General features: G+C 43.5%; 1 protein-coding gene across 1 annotated transcript; it reads left to right on the top strand.

Moving 5' to 3' along the window:
- Positions 1-1,615: 1,615 nt before the first annotated feature.
- EXOSC9 (exosome component 9) lies at positions 1,616-20,709 on the top strand. The gene is made up of 12 exons (XM_066573803.1): positions 1,616-1,799; positions 4,233-4,327; positions 4,673-4,792; positions 5,090-5,192; positions 6,839-6,976; positions 7,875-7,957; positions 8,898-9,030; positions 9,261-9,349; positions 9,424-9,570; positions 11,581-11,771; positions 13,924-13,993; positions 20,404-20,709. The coding sequence occupies exons 1-12, from the start codon at positions 1,734-1,736 to the stop codon at positions 20,492-20,494; spliced, it is 1,326 nt and encodes a 441-aa protein (XP_066429900.1). The 5' UTR covers positions 1,616-1,733; the 3' UTR covers positions 20,495-20,709.
- Positions 20,710-21,421: the final 712 nt, after the last annotated feature.

The raw sequence follows: 21,421 nt of genomic DNA, 5'->3' as shown, positions 1-21,421 counted from the left end.
TTTTCGTGACAAAGGTGGCAACCCTAACCATGCAGCCCATCTGGTAATCACTATGGTGACCAGACGTCCTTAATGACTATCCTGGCAGAAGGCAGGACACAGGGTTCCAAAGCAGGACTATCCTGCCTAAATCGGGACGTCTGGTCACCTTATAATAGGGTATGGGCAGCGTGTATACGTGTCATTGCAAAACAATGGCACAGGAAATATAAACAAAAAAACGCCAAGTTGATTGCGCAAGGCAGTGTGCGTGGGATATGCTGTCATGCGCAGGATAATTTCACTGCCATACCACCAGGCCACGGTGGTAAAATGCTGGTTAACCCACGCAGCGTTTTACACTTACGGCTGTGTGAGCCCTCCCTAAGGCTCGTTCACACGACCGTATGTGTAAAACGCTGCGTGGGTCAGGCATTGGCTTACCGGCCTGTGTGAGCTGGCCATAGCCACGTATGGCAGTGTAATTGTACTGTGCATAACAGCATATCCCGCGTACGCAGTTATACGCCATGTGACTTTTTAAAAATTCCCTACTTTTCTCACAGCGGCATCGTGTATGTATCATCGCCCGTACGCAGTGTATTGCGTATGCACAGTGTTTGCATACGCTGCCCATACAAAAGTATAGGGCTGTCCCTGTAATACGCGGAGAAATAGAGCACGCTGCCATCTTTTTCGCACACGTATCTTAATGCTTATGTGTGCGGATTAATTAGAGTCCATGTACTTTCATCGCCTCCATGCACCGCATCAGGCAATTGTTCATTGCATGTGTAATACGCTGTGACATCACGGTTGTGTGAATGAGCCCTAAGTCACATATCTGCTGGTTCTCAGAGCTGGGAACGTCGGCAGACATTTTTTTTTGCACTTCTTCCAGGAAATGGCTGCTCATAGGGAAGAATAAATCCACATAACTTGTCATCAGCAGACTGTCATGTAGATTGTACTTTCCTATGTCAGACCATTCACATTGCACAGAACAGGATGATGACGGCTCACAGAGCTCCGCACCACCCTAAAGACATTCATTGCTATGGCAACCACCCGCCCGCTCAGGCTACACTCAGAGCATGCGCACAACACCCAGGCGGCTCCCCCCCCTTCGCTAACTAAGGTCTGACGTCACTAGGAGGCGTCGGGGAGGCATATTAACACATTCTGCCGCAGTTCTCCAGCGCGGCCGATTCACCCAATCAGCTGGCTGGAATCGGCACATGTGACTACACAGCGTGCACGCGGATTGCCTGCAGCAGCCGTGTGCACTACACAGTACAGTTAAGCAGCCGTGTACTACACACTACACTTAAGCAGCACGGGTTTAGGGTTAGGTTTAGGGTTAGGTTTACGGTTAGGTTTAGTGTTTTGGGTTAGGGTTAAGCTTTAGGGTTAAGGTTTAGGGTTAGTGTTTAGGGTTAGGTTTAGGGTTGGGGTTAGGGTTAGGTTTAGTTAACCCTAACCCTAAACCTAACCCCGTGCTGCTTAAGTGGAGTGTGTAGTACACGGCTGCTTAACTGTACTGTGTAGTGCACACGGCTGCTGCAGGCAATCCGCGTGCACGCTGTGTAGTCACATGTGCCGATTCCAGCCAGCTGATTGGGTGAATCGGCCGCGCTGGAGAACTGCGGCAGAATGTGTTACTGGAGCCGCGCGGTCTGATGACGTCACTGCCCGCTCACATGTGTGTTGGAGACTAGAAGGGAAGCTTGTGTATATGTGTAAGCTGGATCATAATGAGGGAGACCCCGCTGTCCAGCTGTGAGAGAGCCTTCCTGGTACAGGCCATCACTGACAAGAAGGTACGGGCTGTATATAGAGCTTCAGTGCTGTTAGTATACAGCACAGTACAGTACTATGCAAGGAAAGTGGTTTTCTGTACCACCAATCAGGTTCCTGCTTATGTTGTCTGAATGGCTCTGAGAAATGAGAGGTGGGATCTGATTGGTTATTTTATCACTGTTGAACTCTCCCTGGTTCTAGTTATAGCCATGTCTACCAGCACCTGAATCCGGGGTGCTTTTTAGGGCTCCTGCCTACTGACGTATATGTGCTCCAGAATCTGCAGCGGGCGTCCACACTACAGATCCACAGCAAATGGTGCCCATAGCGTGTACCCTGCAAACCTGCAACAATTGCGGTTTCCGCAAGCAGAGGAAAAATCGCAACATGCTCCATTTTTCTGCAGATTCCATTCGGATGGCTTCCATTGAAGTCAATGGAAGCTGTCCGATCCGTGGACCTTGCGCAATGTAATTGCAGTCAGAATAATCCCAGGATTAACATTTGAGACCAACCACCTTCTGGTTATTTAATGTCTATATCCTGTAATGATGTAGCGCTCTAAAATTGTTCGCCTTTGTTTGTCGTTTATTTTATGTAGACATAATAATCCTCATTGGCTCGTTCAGTCGTTCTCATTCACTTATACAGCAAAGGTAAAAGATTCTGTATTGCGGATGACTGCGGCGACTTGCTGTTAATCATGCGCAGTACTGATTTTTTTTCTTTATTTTTTTTTGTTTCAATATTTGTATTCCCCGCGCTGTCGCTTAGGGGTGACACAGGTCCCCGTGGCACATATTCAGTGTTAATTGCTTATGGGCTGCGGGTCGGTCAGCCTCCATTGACTTCAATGCAGGCCATCTGCGCAGAGTCCACAGCAAAATAAACTTTTAATTTATTTTTTCCTCCGCTCACAGAATACACAATTCGTATCTGCGAGTGAAAGCGAATTTACATGTTTTGCAGTGCCAGTGATTTGCTGTGGTTCCTCCGTGTCAACACCGATTGCAGATTCCACAATAGGAATACGGTCGTGTGAAGCCGGCCTAACATAGTGTGTAAGACTGAAAAAAAGACATGTCCATCCAGTTCAACCCATTATAAGGGGAAAAAACCAACAATGAGGTAGAAGCCAATTGTCCTTATTTTAGGCGAAGAAAATTCTATCCCAACTCCAATCTGGCAATTGCAATATTCCCCGGATCACCGACCCTTCTGAAGTAATCAGTGACTATAACATGTAATATTGTAACGCTCAAGAAAGGCGTCCGGGCCCTTCCTATACTCTACCGAATTCGTCATCACCATGTCCTCAGGCAGAGATTTCCACAGTCTCACTGCTTCTTTCCTCTAGACGTAGAGGGCGCCCCCTTGTTACAGTCACAGTCCTGGGTATAAATAGATGATGGGAGAGATCTCTGTATTGTCCCCTGATATATTATACATAGTTATTAAGTCGCCCCTCAACTGTGTTTTTTTTTTTTTTTTTCTTTTTTTTCCTGAAGTGAATAACCCCTATTTTGATAACCTCTCTGGTATTGTAGTCCGCCCGTTCTATTTATTACTTTAGTTGTCCTCCTTTGTACCCACACAAGCACTGATATGTCCTTCTTGAGTACCGCTGCCCAAAACTGTCCACAATATTCCATGTGTGGTCTGACCAGTGACTTGTAAGGAGGAAAAAGGTTTAGTACCCTGATCTGTGCAGATTATACTATGGCCCATTTAATGTGTGCATGTAATTTATAGTTCAGTTAGTCTTTATTTTAGTGCGCCATTTACTTTTTTTAATTTTTTTTTGCGAATTAAGAATAATTTAATTTCAGTTGTCAGGTTTATCAGTACTTTGTATCATCCTATATACCCTTTAAGCTGCATTCAGACGAACGTATATTGGCTCGGTTTTCACGCCGAGCCGATATACGCTGTCCTCGTGTGCAGGGGGGGGGGGAGGATGGAAGAGCCAGGAGCAGGAACTGAGCTCCCGCCCCCTCTCTGCCTCCTCTCCGCCCCTCTGCACTATTTGCAATGGGGAGAGGCGGGCTGGGGTGGGGCTAAGTTCTGAGAATTAGCCCCGCCCTGCCTCTCCCCATTGCAAATAGTGAAGAGGGGCGGAGAGGAGGCAGAGAGGGGGCGGCAGCTCTGTCCCTGCTCCTGGCTCTTCCACCCCCCCCCCCCCCCCCCTGCACACGAGGACAACGTATATCTCGGCGTGAAAACTGAGCCGATATACGTTCGTGGGAATGCACCCTTTGGGCTACCACTCACTTGCGTTTTTAACGCAAATGTAAATGGGACTTTCTAATGTTTAAACGCATCGCACAAAAATCGCAAAGCACAAACTTGTGATGCGTTTTTAACATTAGAAAGTCCCATTTACATTTGACTTAAAAAAACGCAAGTGAGTAGGGCCCTAACTCTACGTAATACTTATTTTTTTTTATCCGCAGCGTGTTGATGGCCGCCAAACCTATGATTATAGAAACATTAAGATCACATTTGGGACGGAGTATGGTTGCTGTATTGTTGAGCTTGGGAAAACCAGGTAGGTCACTTGTATTACTATAGTTTTTGTATATAGCAGCATGGACTGCTAGGACTCTATTCGATTTAGTCTACTTAAAAGCAAGAACACATTTAGTAACTGATCTGGGATCTGTACATCTTGATGGGCAGCGCTGAAACATCCTATTGAGCTGCATGTTGCAGTTGAGTCCCCAGACCGGCGTATCGGGGACTGCTGTGTGGGGACTATCTTTCTTTGTACACATTTTACGTTATTAGACTGGCCAAGAAGTGTTTATTGGCACTGGAAAATGTAACTACTTTTTGTAGGAAATGGAATATAGTATACTGGGTATTGCAGAACATATTTGCTGTTTCTTTTCAGGGTCCTTGGACAAGTGTCCTGTGAACTTGTTGCCCCGAAGATGAACAGACCTACTGAAGGAATTCTTTTCTTCAACCTTGAACTCTCATCTATGGCATCACCTGCATTTGAGACAGGAAGGTAAGATATTGTAATAATGTTTCCGGATTTTAGTATTTCTTTTTAGACTGCATCCGATATTACGGTAAATAATATATCCACATTTCCTTGGTCTTTTCCCTTGAAGTTGGACAAAGTCATTTCTAACAAGTTGCCTGCAGGAGCAAAAACTCTTGACAGGGAATTTTGGAAACAAGTGTATTAGCCACCTGATCAGTAATGGTAATTTACAGCTACAGAAAGGCATGCTTTGGAAATGGGTAATCTAAAATATATTAAAACCTTTTAACTAAATCTGCTTGTCTTCTGCAATCCTAGGCCTTCAGAACTGCTGGTAAAACTCAACAGACTGCTGGAGAGGTGCTTGAGGAATTCCAAATGCATTGACACTGAATCACTTTGTGTACAAGCTGGAGAGAAGGTGAGGCATTGTGTGATGGAGTAATTAAAGGGATACTCCAGGCGGTCAGAATACCCCAATGCAGTCTAACCCAGCAGTCCTGACACCAGGTCACATGGTTGCGAGCTTTCTTCCACCTTCCGAGTGACGTCCTCACAAGGGGCTGGCTGTTCTGGTCATTTCAATAACTAAGCAATCCCCTCTGCTGTCTCTGCATTGATATTGTATGGAGCCTTATACTTTTAATCTTGAAGACTATGCAATGTTAACCTTTTAATAATCACATGCAGCAGATTGCTTATACAAATTTGTGCAATTTAACCCCTTAGTGACGGAGCTTTTTTTGCTTTTTTCCATTTTTGATTTTTCCTACTCCCTTTTAAAAAATCGTAGCTCCTTAATTTATCCATCTACGTCGCTGTATGAGGGCTTGTTTTTTGCGGGATGAGTTGTATTTTTCAATGGCACTATTTATTGTAGCATATAATTTACTGAAAAACTTTTTAAAAATTTTTAGCGGAGAGAAATTGAAAAAAAACGACATTCCACCATCTTTCGGTGCGTTCTGTTTCTACAGCACACAAATTGCAACAAAAACGACCTGATATTTTTATTCTATGGGTCAGTACGATTACTACGATACCAAACTTATATAGTATTGGTTTTGTTGTAGTACTTAAATTTTTTTTTTTAAGATATTACATTTTTTTCAATTATTTTCTGCGGTCATTTTGTGCGCGCGATAACTTTTTTATTTTTCCGTTGACGTAGTTGAGCAAGGGCTCATTTTTTGCGGGATGTCCTGTAGTTTCCGATAGTATCAATTTGGAATACATACGACTTTTTGATCACTTTTTATTGCGTTTTTTCTGGGAGACAGGGTAACTAAAAAAGTGTATTTCCGGTGTTCTTTTTTTTTTTTTTTTTTTTCAGACGACGTTCACCGTGCGGGAAAAATAATGCACTACTTTGACGGACGCGGCGATATCAAATACATATTTTTATTTTATGATTTTGATTTTTTTTAATAATGGATATGGCAAAAGGGGGGTGATTTAAACTTTTATAACTTTTTTTTTTTTTAACATTTAAAAAAACTTTGATTATTTTTTTTACATTACATTAACATGCAATGCTTTGATCGCTCCTGCAGTATGACGTAATGCTATAGCATTACGTCATACTGCTTTTTTACAGGAAGTCTTTCAAGCCACCCTGTGTGGATGGCTTGATAGGCAGTCTGCTAAGGCAGCCCTGGGGCCATTCATTAGGCCCCCCCGGCTGCCATGACACCTGCACGGCTCTCTCGCGTTCGGGAGATTTAAATGCCGCTGTCAGAATTGACAGCGGCATTTAAAGGGTTAATAGCCGCGATCGGCCGAACGGCTGAGCGCAGCTATTGCCCGCGGGTGTCAGCTGTAATAAACAGCTGATGCCCGTGCTGTATGGAGGGAGATAGCGCCGCTACCTCCCTCCATACACGTCCTGCAACAGCAGGACGTAGTTTTACGATAGGGCTGTCACTAAGGGGTTAAATCCAGTTCCACTCATCTAGATGGGGTGGTAAGCACATGGATTTCTGCAAGCCTCATTCACATCAATGGGAGAGTCACGGATATTTCCTGCCATGTGTGAACACACACTTAATGATTTCTTTTCCACTGTAGGTTTGGCAAATTCGAGTTGATCTGCATCTTTTAAATCATGAGGGCAACATAATGGATGCAGCAAGTATAGCAGCTGTGGCAGCTCTGTGTCACTTCAGGAGGCCCGATGTATCTGTACAAGGAGAAGAAGTCACGGTGGTAAGTCTTATGCCCACTACTGAAATCTTGTGAGCACTCCAGAGGGGGTTGAGCTAAAGGGAAATCCGAAAGTATGAGATATGAATACATAGTATGCCTGTGACAGGCTACATTACTTGCATGGACTAGAGCCTTAGGCCCCCTGTCCACGGGCGAGGCAGAATATCGTCAGCGATATTCCGCCGCCCGGGAGCAGGGGAGAGAACTGTCAGTTCTCTGCGGTGAGCCTATCTAACAGGTAGGCTCATCGCAGCATGCCGTGATTTGAGTCCCTCGAGCGGATAATTGCTATGATTCTCTACGCGTGGACGTTTGGGGCTGCGCCTTCCATAGTAATGCTATGGAAATCGTGCACTGCGTTACCCGCGGCTGGTAACGCAATGCACAATTGCCCGTAGACAGGAGCCCTAATTCATAGTGAACATTTATTTTCGAAGCTAATATATACTCTTAAAAAAATGTTTTGCATAAAACAACTATACAATAGGTCATTCTCTATTTACACATTCCCTTTAAAATAGTCTTCCAGTTACATAAAACTTCTGGCCTTTTGTGAAATTCCAGAAGTTTTCATTAGTGTGCATCTGGGCTTTGTGACCCCCACCATTCAGTAGAACAATACCACTAGTTAGAGAACATGGCAGCTTCTCTTAGCCGTACTTGTACTTCATTATAGTCCTCCGTTTTCCTGAGTATGACCGAGATAAGCTGACCGATGGGTGTCTCGGAGCCCTCCTCCTCACAGATAAAAATTTGTATGTCACACAACATACCAGACATTGTATATAACTGGAGGAACGCTTTATATATTTTAGAAATAATGCACTTCTGCCTTTCATCTAATTTTGTTGGTATAATGCAAATACTAACTTGTTTTTGTTTTTGTTATTTGGATTAGTACTCTCCAGAAGAAAGAGACCCTGTTCCTCTTAGCATGCACCACATGCCCATTTGTGTTAGCTTTGCCTTCTTCCAACAAGGGTAATGTGTTATAAACTTTATTGTTTGTTAAAATTTCGTGGGGCTATTCTGTTCTGTCGTGATGCCTTAAAGGGAATCTGTCATCTTTGAGAAGCCCTCATGGGGAGTACCATAAGGTAGCGCCTGTCACACTGATTACGGTCATATTTCTGCTGTGTAGATCTGTGCAGTCATTTTGGAAAAACTTGCATTCTATTACTAGCGGCCAGACACAGAATTAGTCCTGGATCTTTATGAGCTGCAGGCTGCCCACACCCACCCCACCCTCCAGCCAATGATTGGCAGTTCTTTCTATTCACAGTCATAGGCAGACAGCTGTCACTCATTGGCTGAAGAGCAGCGTGGGTGTAGCTAGCCTGCAGCTCTTGAATATCAGGGACTACTTTTAAGTAGTGTTTTATGCATATGCTGCTAATAAAATGTAAATTTCTTAAAAACTACTGCACAGATACACACGGCAGACATATCACTGTAATTGGTGTGCCATTCACCACTTTGTGCTGCCCTCATATAGGGGTGCAAAAACATGGTGACAGTCTCTCTTTAGTAATCCTGTGACACCAATGTCAGAATTCCATATGTTGCTTCCCTCCCCGGTTTGCAGTGGAAATGCTGTATCTACTATGCCTGGTTTTTCCATACAATCTGGTTATACCTGTAGAAGAGATATTGCTTCATCAATGGTTTCATTGAGGCATTTAATACTATGGAAAAGCCCAAGCACATGTATAAGCTAAACATGAGCAAAGTTTTGCAGTAATAAACTGGTGTTCTACCTTACACACACTTTAGGTTTTCTGATGGAGTACAGGATTTTGTCTGACTAGTTCATTGTTACTCAAGCTTTTTTTCATAGTACATAATTTAAGAAGTTTCTTTGACAATGACGTCTCATATTGCGTTTTGGCTTTTTAATGATTTCTTTGACCCTTTCGTATAGAACATTCTTGCTGGTGGACCCCAGTGAACGCGAAGAGCGCGTTATGGACGGTCTTCTGGTGATTGCCATGAACAAACACAGAGAGATTTGTACCATTCAGTCAAGTGGAGGGATCATGCTGCTGAAAGAGCAGGTGATGAAAAATCTTCTAGACCATTTAAAGCTTTGTTGTATTTAGGCAGTGTTTGCCTGGGGCTCATTCACTTTATTCCCATTCTGTACTTATTGCCATTGATTTCTATATACCTTTTTTGTGCTGGAAGGCATTGGTGAATTGGTTACTTGGTCTTGCTTACTACTGTTTTTAAGAAGTGGCTGAGTTTTTGTGATGTGGTCACATAACCTACTCTTATTTACATGCAGGTATTGCGGTGCAGTAAGGTAGCCGGTGTTAAAGTAGCTGAGATAACAGAGCTGATCCAGAAAGCCCTGGAAAATGACAGGAAAATCAGGTCAGTGAAATACAATCTGTAGTTGATGGAGAAGGTAAAAACTGTTTTATCATATTTGTCTCTTCTTTTTGCAGGAAAGAAGGAGGCAAATTTGGTTTTGCAGAGTCTTTGCCTGATCAAAAAATAACTGCGTTAAAAATTGAAAAAAACGTTGTAGATACATCCAATGTTAAAGACAAAGCTGAGAAAATAATTTCTGAATCGCAGCCTCCGTCTGACGTGTATCCTCTTAAAAAGCTTGTGAAAATCAAGATAGGGATGAATTGTGGAAAAATAATTTTCTGATCGTTATGACAAACTTTCACAGTCATAGTAACATGGTACGTTAGGCTGAGTGAAGACCATGTCCATCTAGTTCATCCTGTTTCAACCCCCTTGTTCCAGAGGAAGGCAAAAACCCCAAGAGGCAGGAGCCAATTAGCCCATTCGGGGAAAAATTCCTTCCCAACTCCATAATGACAGTCAGAATAATTAAATAATCCCTGCATCAACCTTTGATGGTTCCTACCTAAATGTAAGACCCAGATCAACAACCCCGCTGGTTATTTAATGTCCATATCTTGTAATATAATAGCGCTCTAGAAAGACGTCTAGTCCCCTCTTAAACTCTATGGATTTTGCCATCACCACGTCCTCAGGCAGAGAGTTCCACAGTCTCACTGCTCTTACAGTAAAGAACCCCCTTCTGTGTTGGTGATGAAACCTGCTCTCTTTTAGAGGATGCCCTCTCGTTACCAACGCAGTCCTGGTTAAAAACATCATGGAAGAGATCCTTGTATTGTTCCCTCATGTATTTATACATGGTTATTTAAGCGCCCCTTAGCCGTCTTTTTTTCCAGGGTAAATAATTTCAATTTGGATAGCCTCTCTGGCTATTCACTAGTACCCCAGGTCTTTTTCCATATAACTAGAGATGAGCAAGTATACTCGCTAAAGGCAATTGCTCGAGCGAGCATTGCCTTTAGCGAGTACCTGCCCGCTCGAGACGAAAGGTTCAGGTGCCGGCGCGGGGATCGGTGAGTAGCGACAGTCAGCAGGAGGGAGCGAGGGAGAGAGATATCTCCCTTCCATTCCGCCCCGCTCTCTCCCGCAGCTCCCTGCCCACCACCGGCACCCGAACCTTTTGTCTCGAGCGGGCAGGTACTCGCTAAGGGCAATGCTCGCTCGAGTAATTGCCTTTAGCGAGTATACTCGCTCATCTCTACATATAACTTTTCCCTAGCAATACCCCATTTAGTGTATATTGGTGACATCCGTTTTTCCTGCTGATGTGCATAACCTTACATTTATCAACACTGAACTTGATTTGCCATTTTTCTACCCAAGCCCCCAGCTTATCTAGGTACTTTTGTAGCCGTACATTGAACTCCATTTCATTAATTCGGGTCGTTAATAAATATATTGAACAGAATGGGGCCTAATACTGAACCCTGTGGCACCCCACTAGCGATGGTGGACCAATCAGAGTACAAACCATTTATTACCATCCTCTGTTTGCTATCTCTGAGCCAATTCTTTACCCAATTACACATGTTTTCACCCAGTCCAGGCTGCTTCATTTTATATAGCAACCTATTATGCGTCACCGTGTCAAATGCTTTAGAGAAGTCCAGATATACAAGATCAATAGACTCTCCCAGGTCCAGCCTAGAGCTTACTTCATCGTAGAAGCTGATCAGATTGGTCTGACATGATCGACCCCCCTCATGAACCCATGCTGGTGAGGAGTTATTCCGTTGCTCTCTTTTAGGTATTCTAGGAGGGTGTCTCTCAGAAACCCCTCGAATATTTTTCCAGTTATTGAAGTGAGACTTACTGGCCTGTAGTTACTAGGCTCTTTTTTGGACCCCTTTTTGTAAATTGGAACCACATTGGCAATGCGCCAATCCAGGGGTACAACCCTGGTCTTTATATTTTCCGTAAATCTAGGAAATGCTAGCGGTCTTGCTATCAAATCACTTAGTTCCCTTAGAACCCTTGGGTGTATTCCATCTGGGCCCGGCTATTTCTCTTTTTTTTTTAAATTTTTTTTATTTTTATTTTTTTTATTTATCTCCCCTCTTTAAGTGCCTCTGCACTTCCTCCTGTGTTAGGTATACAATATTTAGCGGGGGCTTCGTTTTGTTCCCCTGCATCTCATATGACATTTCCTTTTAGTTCGTGAATACACTTGAAAAGAAACTATTTAGTAGATTTGCCTTGTCCGTCATATTTCCCTTAATTACTATCAGTGTGACAAAGCCAGTAGTGCGGGCTGTTGGTACTGCGCAGATTGGAGAGGGCATTGAAAATACATGGGGGGAGTTGGAGGAGGAGGAAGATGAGGAGGAGGAAGATGAAGATGATGATGATGCTGACATTGTTTCAACATCCATAGAGAGCGACAAAGTTACTGAAAAACCTGCAAAGAAAACCTCCGCAGGTACGGTTTTATTTCTGGTTTTATTGTTATACATGTATGTTTATATGTAGTAAAGCTCAAAGTCAGCAAAAATGCGTGCTGAGATTTTAAGGGAGCCTGTCCTATTGAACATGGTGTCTGATCTACATGCAGCAGGAGGAAATGAGACTGAACTAGAGTGGGGAAAAATTCAGTATAAACCGTATTTTATACACTGAAATCCCTGCTCTTTCTATGATTAAGTACACTAGGCAGTAATATTAGTGACTGTCAACTATCTCTGTATGTGCAGTCATCCATGGAAGGCTGTCAATCACTGATAGTACCGCTCACTGGACTCCTAATTATAGCGCAGGGATTTAAATGCATATAACACAAGCTGTACAGAAACTTTCCTCACAAACCTTTATAGCAATCCCCTCCTGCTGCCTGTAAATCAGACACCTTGTGTTCAATGTTACGGTTCCCTTTTTAAGAATGGAATTCTGTATTGTAAAAAAATCTAAACTGTACTCTGGTAATCTCTAAAGATAATAACTAGATGGTGACGGGGCTCAGAACAGGTACAATAGAGGGACCAGAGAGTTGGGTCCACGATTTGAATCCTGTAATAACAATGAAAGAAAACTGGCACAACTGGAATAAAATAATCCACAATGGATGGGGTTTTGTAAGGCGACACACTGAAAACTGTAATGTAAGAAAAAGAGAGAATAGCAAGTGTGTGTATAACCACCTCAGCACACCAATATCATTGTAGCCAACGGAGGAGTACCACACCAATCTGTATTAAACACATATGAATATTTAGGCACACCAATTTTAAAAACCATTAAAACTGTTTAAATAACGCTGGTGAAAGCTCAACACAATTTCTATTATAAGAAATCTGTGCACCTCTATTGCCCCCACCCTCCCAAAAAAAGGTAATACAAACTGCAAAACGGACATTGGATGACGTAAGCCTATAAGAAATCGGGAAATGGGAATCATCTAAAAAAAAAAATTGTTGAATACAATGTAGTACTACGGGTACAAGACTGAAGGCCCATTTAAATGCAACGCTTATCGCTCAAAATTCATTAAAACGACCGCAAATAATTGCGTGTTAATCCTACCATCGTGCACTTTTCATCTGAACGGTGATTCTTAAGGCAAAACTAAAATCCATGATTCAGCCGCAGAGAGATAAAGTATCTCTCAACAGAGCACAGGCTGTGTTCTCAGCGGGAGTCAGGAGATTACATTGTATTCTGCTGGCAGTCCTGAGGAGAACAATGAAGCTGTGTGCAGAGCTCAGTCCACACACTGGGCTCTGCAAACAGCTCCCGGGGGCCCTTTTACATGCAAAGTGTCTATTAACACTTTATACAAAATGATCGCTAAAACTTTCAATATTTTGAAAGATCTTTGCGTGTAAATGGGCCTTAACTCTCCCTGATATAACAATTACAACAAAAGCGCAAGTACAAAAAGGGTGATTGCAGAAAAGAGGGGAAGGAAGGTAGATCATAAAATATGGCATGATTTATACTGTGTAGTACTACAGGTACAAGAGTAGCTCACTTTGATGCAATTAATATTGCAAAAGGAATGCAAGGACCAAACAATCACATCTGCCTCACAAAACATGCAACATGTGGAGAGGATATATCCCAAGCCATGTGCAGTTACAAGGGGTGAGAGATGAAGCCCCATGTATATGGGTCGCTCCCAATGTATAGGCTTCCTCAAGGGTAACTGGGTTTCTGCTATATACCAGCACACAAAGTCACTACATTTGACACACCTATAAAGTCAACTTGTGGCAGGTATCCAGTAGCCATGTTAACCTTGTGAAAGCGCATGTGCTAGAGTCACACAAAGATTGTATGAAAGCTCCGTACTGCGTGCAAACTAAAAGGGCGCACATATGTGACGTAAAAATGTAAGCGCCAGCGCATATATGCCAGGTAGAGCAAGGGACTGCAAAAAGCCCTTTTACAGAGCATAGATAAGGGTGTAGTCACACGGACGAGTGCACCTCACATGGACATTGTCAGTGTGCTGTGGGTCACACCCCAGAATGGGTTGTCTCTGATCATATTCTGACCCCACACTCCACGTTTTATATTTATATAGATATATTGCCACCCTAATTCTCATTGTTGATGTATTTGTTGCTTTACTACAGATATTGTAATCTCTGACAGTGAGGAAGAAGATGTAGTCATACTGCAACCAGAGCCTCAAGCTAAGGCCAGGTATGCTCTTTTCATTATTGTGTTTTATTTGTAGCTCATGGGGGAAAATCGAAAAACCTGCTGATCGTAAACCTACAACTATAGCTAAAGTCACACCTTGCTTTCCATCATAATCGGCTTATGTGCCAGGAAAGGGGCCCCAAGCATTTGGCTAACCCAAGAGTGTCCTCGTGGCATATGCTGATTCAATAGGTAATATGTGTCACTGTATACCTCTGCCGTATCATATGTCAGGGAATAGCATTGTATGAAAAAAACAGTCTGAACAGAACGTAAATGTATAGAGTGCACACCACTAAGGGCTCCTTCCCACTTGCGTTTTTTTTAATCGCTGGGTTTTGTTTTCACACAATTGTCAATGGGACTTTCTAATGTTAAAAACGCATCGCAAGTTTATGCCTTGTGATTTTTGGGCGATGCGTTTTTAACGTTAGACAGTCCCATTGACATTCGGGTTAAAAAAACGCAGCGATATCGCAGTGTTTAAAAAAAAAAAAAAAAAAAAAACCCAAGTGGGTGTGAGCCCTAACTCTGAGTTTTGCACAGGCAGAATACCTATAAGTTACAGTATAGAACAGCAACCTACTCTCCAGAAGTTTGGAATCGCCTCATGTTTCAAACAGCAAAGCATTAATCAGAAACCTTTTATCTACAGTGTTCTGAACCTTTTTAACCCCTTAACGACCAGCCCATAGTGTTTTTACGTCCTCCTGAAGTGGGCTTTATTCTCTGAGAACGTAAAAACGTGTCCTGCAGAGAATAATGCCCCTCGGGCTGTGGACGTGACAGCTCCATGCTGTTGGTGTCCGCAGGAAGCTGACAGCATGGAGCTGTCATCCCGGGCTGTTCGGACCCCCCCCCCCCCCCGGCATTGCGATCGGCGCTATGCAATGGATAGTGCCGATCGCAAAAAAAGTAAATAAAAGTGCCCAAAAAGTTAAAGTTTCAGCTGCTCTGATGGATCGGATCCATCGGAGCAGCTGAAATTACTCACCGAGGTCCGCGGTACGGCTCCCCGCTGTCCCAATGCTTCGGGCCCCGTAGCCGTCCTTCTGCGCATGCGCGCCAGGCGGCATTACGTCAGCCGCATGCGCAGAAGGCCCGGCGGCGCGGGAAATTTAAAATCTCCTGGCTCCCGGCTCCTGTAGGTAGCCGGGAGGCAGGAGATGTCAGCGGGGACCGCGGTGAGCAGTCCCCGGTACCGCGATCGCCGTTATACAATGGATAACGGCGATCGCGGAAAAGTGCAAAAAAGTGTAAAAAAAGAAAAGCTTCACCTCCCCTCATGGATCGGATCCATGAGGGGAGGTGAAAATACTCACCTCAGGTCCGCCGATGTCCTCCAGCCGGTGTCGGGACCCCCCCCGCTGGCTTCTGCAATGTGCCGATGTGGCGCGCATGCGCAAAAGCCGACGAGCCCGGCAAATTCAAAATCTCCCTGCACCCGGCTGTCACAGACAGCCGAGTGCAGGGAGATATGACTGGAGACCGCTGTATGCGGTTTCCAGTCATATGATCACCGTTATCCATCAGATAACGGTGATCATATAAAGTTAAAAAGTAAAAAAAAAAGTTAAAAGTTTAAAAAGTTAAAGTTTCATCTCCCCTTACGGATCGTATCGGTAAGGGGGGATGAAATTACGTACCCAAGGTCCCGGATTTGTTCCCTGGTGGGATGTTGATCCGCAGATCTTACCCCAGCTTCTGCGCATGCGCCTGTCAGCATGATGGCGGACGCATGCGCAAAAGTGAAAGATTGCCCAAGAAATGTAAAATCTCCCTGCTGCTGGCTACCAAAGGTAGCCAATAGCCTGGAGATGTCACGGGGAGCCGCGGTATGCGGTTACTGGTCACGTGATCGCCGTTATCCAATGCATAATGGCGATCACGTAAAAGTTCTTTAAAAAGTGGCAGTTTCATCTCCCCTCACCGATGCGATCGGTGGGGGAAGATGAAACATCTTCTCGGAGGCTTCCGCATTTGAATCCAGATGCGATTATCCTCCATGGACCCTTCCGGCTGCTGCGCATGCGCCCGCCGGCAAAATGCCAGACACATTCGCAGGAGACGGGGAGCCCAGGAAAATTTAAATCTCCTTGCTCCCAGCGACCAACGGTCGCTGAGTGCTTGGAGCAGTGACCGGTGGCCTCGTTGAGCAGTCCCTGGTGACGTGATAAAGTAGCGAACTAACATTAGGCCGGTCACACATGACCGGAGAGGAATTACGGGTTCTGCATGCGCTTGATCAGCGGTAATCCACGGATCAATCGCATGCATTGGATTACACAATTCCACCCAATTAGTGGGTCGGAATTACGGAATCCACTTGCAGAAACAGAACACGGCATGCTATATTTTACCGCGGATATCCGCGACCTAGAGCCCATTGTGCTCTATGACCGCGGATATACCCGCAGCCCATATACAAACACATTGTATACGGGCTGCGGGTACCCGGGTCATCTCTAAGCGACGGCACGGGAAATATAAACAAAAAACCGCCTGTGTGAGTACGCAGTTATGCGCAGTACATTACGCGGCTGTACGCAGGGTCACAGCCGGGCTCACAGCTGGAATCCGCTGCGGGCCTCCGCAAGCAGATTCCACATACGGCTGCGTGAGCCCGGCGTTATTCAGACCGCTACCTGTAATCCGTAATTTACAAGAATCCCCGGAAACGCTCGCCTTCCTGCAGTTCCAGGAGCAGCTTGTTGAGCGCCTTCTTTGTGAGACCACCGCACCACAGCAAAATTACAAAGCCTCACAGAGCACCACTTTTTACACCCCACACCTGCTGCTGAGGTTACGAAATACCCCCCAAAATACGAGAGGAGGGGGGGGGGGGGGGGATACCCGGTTTTCTTGCCCCATGTGCCCATCCCAAGCAGCCTCCGTAATTACCCCTGTCTTCGGACATAAAACGCAGTTTATATTATTACCTTTATCTAATATTTAGGGAATGCCAAAAAAATGGGGGGGGGGGGGGGGGATTATTTTTAGGAAGTCAATTTTTTTTCTGTATAAGTGGGCAATGGGGCCTGGAATTTATTCAGTTCTGCCCAGAAATCCAGCGGGCATTCCCTCTATTATAGGCCTAGCCATGTGTCCTGTAAGTAGATTAGGGCCACAATGGGTATGTTTCTGAACACGGGACAAACGGGGGGATCCATTTTGGGGTGAACGTCTTCATTCCTATGTACACTGTACAAAAAAAAAAAAACAGTTTTTAAATTGACAAAATTGCCAAACAAATGAAAATCGTAATTTTTTCCTTTTGCTTTGCTTAGATTTATTCAAATACTTTGGGGTCAAAATACGCAGTACACCCCTAGATGAATTTGTTAAGGGGTCTAGTTTTCAAAATGGGGTCATTTGTGGGGGTTCTCTATTGTTTTGGCCGCTCAATGGCTCTACATGTGGGCAATGGGGACTGGAATTTATTCTGTTGTACCCTGAAATCCAATGGGTGCTCCTTCCATTATAGGCCTAGCTATGTTTCCTTTAAGTAGATTAGGGCCACAATGGGTATGTTTCTGAACACGGGACAAACGGGGGTATCCATTTTGGGGTGACCGTCTTCATTCCTATGTACACTGTCCAAAAAAAACAGTTTTTAAATTGACACAATTGCCAAAAAAATGAAAATCATAATTTTTTCCTTCTGCTTGGCTTAGATTCATTCAAAAACTGTGAAGCCAAAAAAGTCATCATACCCCTAGATAAATTCGTTAAGGGGTCTACTTTTCAAAATGGGGTCACTTGTGGGGGTTCTCCATCGTTTTGGTCACTCAAGGGCTCTACAAGTGGGCAATGGGGACTAAATCTCCTTCAAGCAAAATTTCTGCTCCGAAAGCCACCGGTTGCTCCTTTCATTTTGGGCCCCATTGTGCATATAGACGTAATACTAGGGCCACAATGGGTATGTTTCGGAGCACGGGAGAAACAGGGGTATCAATTTTGGGGTGCAAGTCTTCATTCATATATGTGCTGTACAAAAAAACTGCTTTTAAAATGACAGAATTACCAAAAAAATGAAAATCGTAATTTTTTCCCTTCGGCTTGGCTTAGATTCATTCAAAAACTGTGAAGTCAAAAAAGTCATCGTACCCCTAGATAAATTCGCTAAGGGGTCTACTTTTCAAATTGGTGTCACTTGTGGGGGTTCTCCATCGTTTTAGTCACTCAATGGCTCTACAAGTGTGCAATAGGGCCTAAATCTCCTTCAAGCAAAATTTCTGTTCCGAAAGCCACCGATTGCTCCTTTCATTTTGGGCCCCATTGTGCATCCAGACGTAAGATTAGGGCCACAATGGGTATGTTTCTGAGCATGGGACAAACAGGGGTATCCATTCTGGGGTGCAAATCCTAATTTTCATGTGTACTATAGAAAAAAGTCCTGTCTTTAAAATGACATATTTGCAAAAATATGAAATTTTAGTTTTTCTCTTCTAAATTGCATTGACTCCTGAAAAAAAAACTGTGGGGTTAAAACACTCATGACACCCCTCAGTGAATACCTTAAAGGGTGTAGTTTTTAAAATGGGGTCACTTGTGGGGGTATCTATCATTTTGACTCCTATGAGCCTTTCCAATCTTGGATTGGTGTAGGAAAACAAAGTGTTCCTCAAAATGCTGAAAAGTAATGTTACATTTGTACGTCTCCTAAATGGTTAAAAAAACCAAACATTTTTCCAATGTGCGCCCAAAATAAAGTAAACGGATGGAAATATAAATCTTAGCAAAAATTTTTATATTATGTTTGCACATATTTGAGATATTGCAGTTGGAAATGTGAAAAAATGACGATTTTTTTCAAAATTTTCCCAATTTTGGCGCTTTTAATAAATAAACACAAACTCTATCAGTCTTTTTTTCCCACCTAAATGAAGTACAACATGTGGCGAAAAAACAATGTCAGAATCGCTTGGATATGCAAAACCTTTCTGGTGTTTTTCCATGCTAAAGTGACACATGTCAGATTTGCAAAATTTGGCCTGGTCATTAAGGCGCAAACAGGCTTGGTCACTAAGGGGTTAGTGTAAGCTTGTGGCCTTTTGAGTCCTTTCTCTTTTGGAAAGACTTTTCCCTAGAATATGTTACATACCAACAGGAATTCTCAACCATTCAGCCTCAGGTTTGTTCTCAGTCCATCACAATGATGGGTTTGAGATCAGAGCTGTACCTCGGTCAATCCAAGTTCTTAAAAGCTTGCAGGGATTTCTCAGTGTACGTTGCTTTGGACAATCAGGCATTGTCTAACATAGAAAAGGGCTGAAACAAGCTGATGCTACAAAGTATTCCTCTCCTGCTAAACTTTACAGCTAGAACTACAGAACTGGCATCCACTAACCCGGAGTCCATCAGACTACACTATGCTGTAATTCGGCACTCGATTGCAATGAAGGTGTGCTTTTACCAAACTGCAGCCAAAGCGCGATGTAACTGGGATTTTGGGTGGATGTCCAGCTGTGGGAATCTACCAATTAAAGCTCTCCTGAATGTGGTGCTGATGATTCTTTCCTAGTTTTGGCACTCATTTCAGCACTTACTACTCAGTCTCTGTTATACATGCTAGGCACTTCATCTTTAACATTGTGTTTACTGTTAGATAGTTTTGAGGTGTCCTTGCTCACAATTGTTTACTTAACAATAACACAGCAGGTATATAATGGATTGACAGCGCCATATAAGCCATATGGGGTCTTTTTAGAGGAACCGATTATCGTTTCAAAGAGCCAATGAGGTTATCGCCGGCTCGTTTGCTCTTGCGCAGCCTGTTTAGTCAGGTAGATACATCATTGGCTTGTTCAAACAAGAAATCGTTCAGTTTTCACATTCACTGTACATTGGCCCTTTTACATGGGCCCACAGTGGTTTAAGCGACTGCACCAGTGCTGACGTCACCGCTAAGGTCATCGGTGTTCGTGCAGAGCGTTTAAACTGAAAGATATCTATGGATCCTCGCTCAGCGCTTCACCTTCCCTGTGGAGCGCTCGGATGAGAGCGTTTACACATAATGAGAAGCCAGCAATAGTTGTTTTGAGGAGGCTTTTTTGCATTTATACTGAATTATTGCTCAAATGATCGTTTTTGAATTTTGAGCGATAATCGTTACATGTGAATGAGAAGGACGGCACAAGAAGTGAACCAGCCAATGATAGATAAACTTTTTTCTTCCATGCATCTTTAACTCTCTGCTGTGTAGTAGCAGTCCAAGGTGTTTTTCTTTGTCTATGGAGATTGATTGCTGGCTTGATGTTATGGACTTATTGGCTGAGCGTACCTGCAAATATGTGGTAGATATGTTACAGAAAGAACTCTGTCCTTTTAGAATGTATCAATTGAAAAGTAACTTAACGATCATGAATGGTAATAGCATTGTGACTAATTCCTTTCTCTTGTTTGTTTAGTAGTTCACAGGCTCCAGAAGAAGATCAAGACAAATCGCCTGTCAGAAAAACTCCTCACAGTAAGAAGAAAAAGAAGAGGTCTTCCCACTAGGGGTGACAGGTGTGCTACATCATTCATAGACACTGAAGCATTGTTAATATTTCAGGTTTTTGTATTTAGGAATCTATAAGTTGAGCAATGGGGGTTCTGCATGTGATCTGGCACGGCTGAGGCGGAAGAGCTGTAACCTTGAAGCCAACTGATGTATGTATTGGATGACTATTTTTGTATTGTTAAAATAAAAATAAAATAAAACCCCCTTTGTATTAGCATCTCCCCCCCACACACACTAAGATCATTTGTCCTGTACTGTATTTCCTAGCAATGACTTCATGAACTATGGACTTCATACAGATGCCATTAGTTTGAGACTCCATTCACACAGGGCAGTTCAGTTCCAATAAAAACAAAAAGTGCATTGGTGAAACATGTGGTTTTTTTTTTTTAGTATGTTTGTAGTAGGCAAAAAAAAATATGCACGCCATTTTGCAAATGCATTTTTTTCTTTTAATTGCAACCCGGACTGCCCCGTGTGAAGGGAGCCTTTATATGTCTCTATTCACCTGAATAGCCAAATCTCCTCCACAAGTCCCATGGGAATAATGCTTGCTGTGATTTTTCTTTCACCACTCTAGTCTGTTCTAGGTTTGGCCAACACCTGGACTGACAATGCCCTTGTGTCAATTAACTCTTACCCATCTGCAAAATACTAACAATTTATACAAGTTAAGGCTTGTTTAAGATTGCACTAGCACAGATATAATTACAGGGGGCATGTAATGTTGGAGATTCATGGGCTGTATAGCCCACCAGTGGAAATATCTTGTGCAGCAGCTTATTAGTTATGATGCAGGTTCTACTTGGATGGTGCACCTAAGGGTGCGTTCACACGAGCGCATAAACGGCGCGTTTTTGCGCCCAATCGTATAAACGTGACCATCTGAGGCATTGGTTTCCAATGTATTCGTTCGCACGGAC

The sequence above is a fragment of the Eleutherodactylus coqui genome, chromosome 7 (assembly GCF_035609145.1).
Source record: "Eleutherodactylus coqui strain aEleCoq1 chromosome 7, aEleCoq1.hap1, whole genome shotgun sequence".
Classification (NCBI taxonomy): domain Eukaryota; kingdom Metazoa; phylum Chordata; class Amphibia; order Anura; family Eleutherodactylidae; genus Eleutherodactylus; species Eleutherodactylus coqui.
Note: the sequence above shows the minus strand (reverse complement) of the source record. Positions and strands in the feature narration are given on the sequence as shown.

Bases quoted from the DNA above. Each gene is read 5' to 3' on its own strand.
- EXOSC9 (XM_066573803.1), top strand. From the start codon at position 1,734: ATGAGGGAGACCCCGCTGTCCAGCTGTGAGAGAGCCTTCCTGGTACAG. The intron at 7,958-8,897 runs GTAATGTGTTAT...CCTTTCGTATAG, and splicing joins TTTGCCTTCTTCCAACAAGG to AACATTCTTGCTGGTGGACC. The intron at 9,571-11,580 runs GTATCCTCTTAA...AATTACTATCAG, and splicing joins TCGCAGCCTCCGTCTGACGT to TGTGACAAAGCCAGTAGTGC.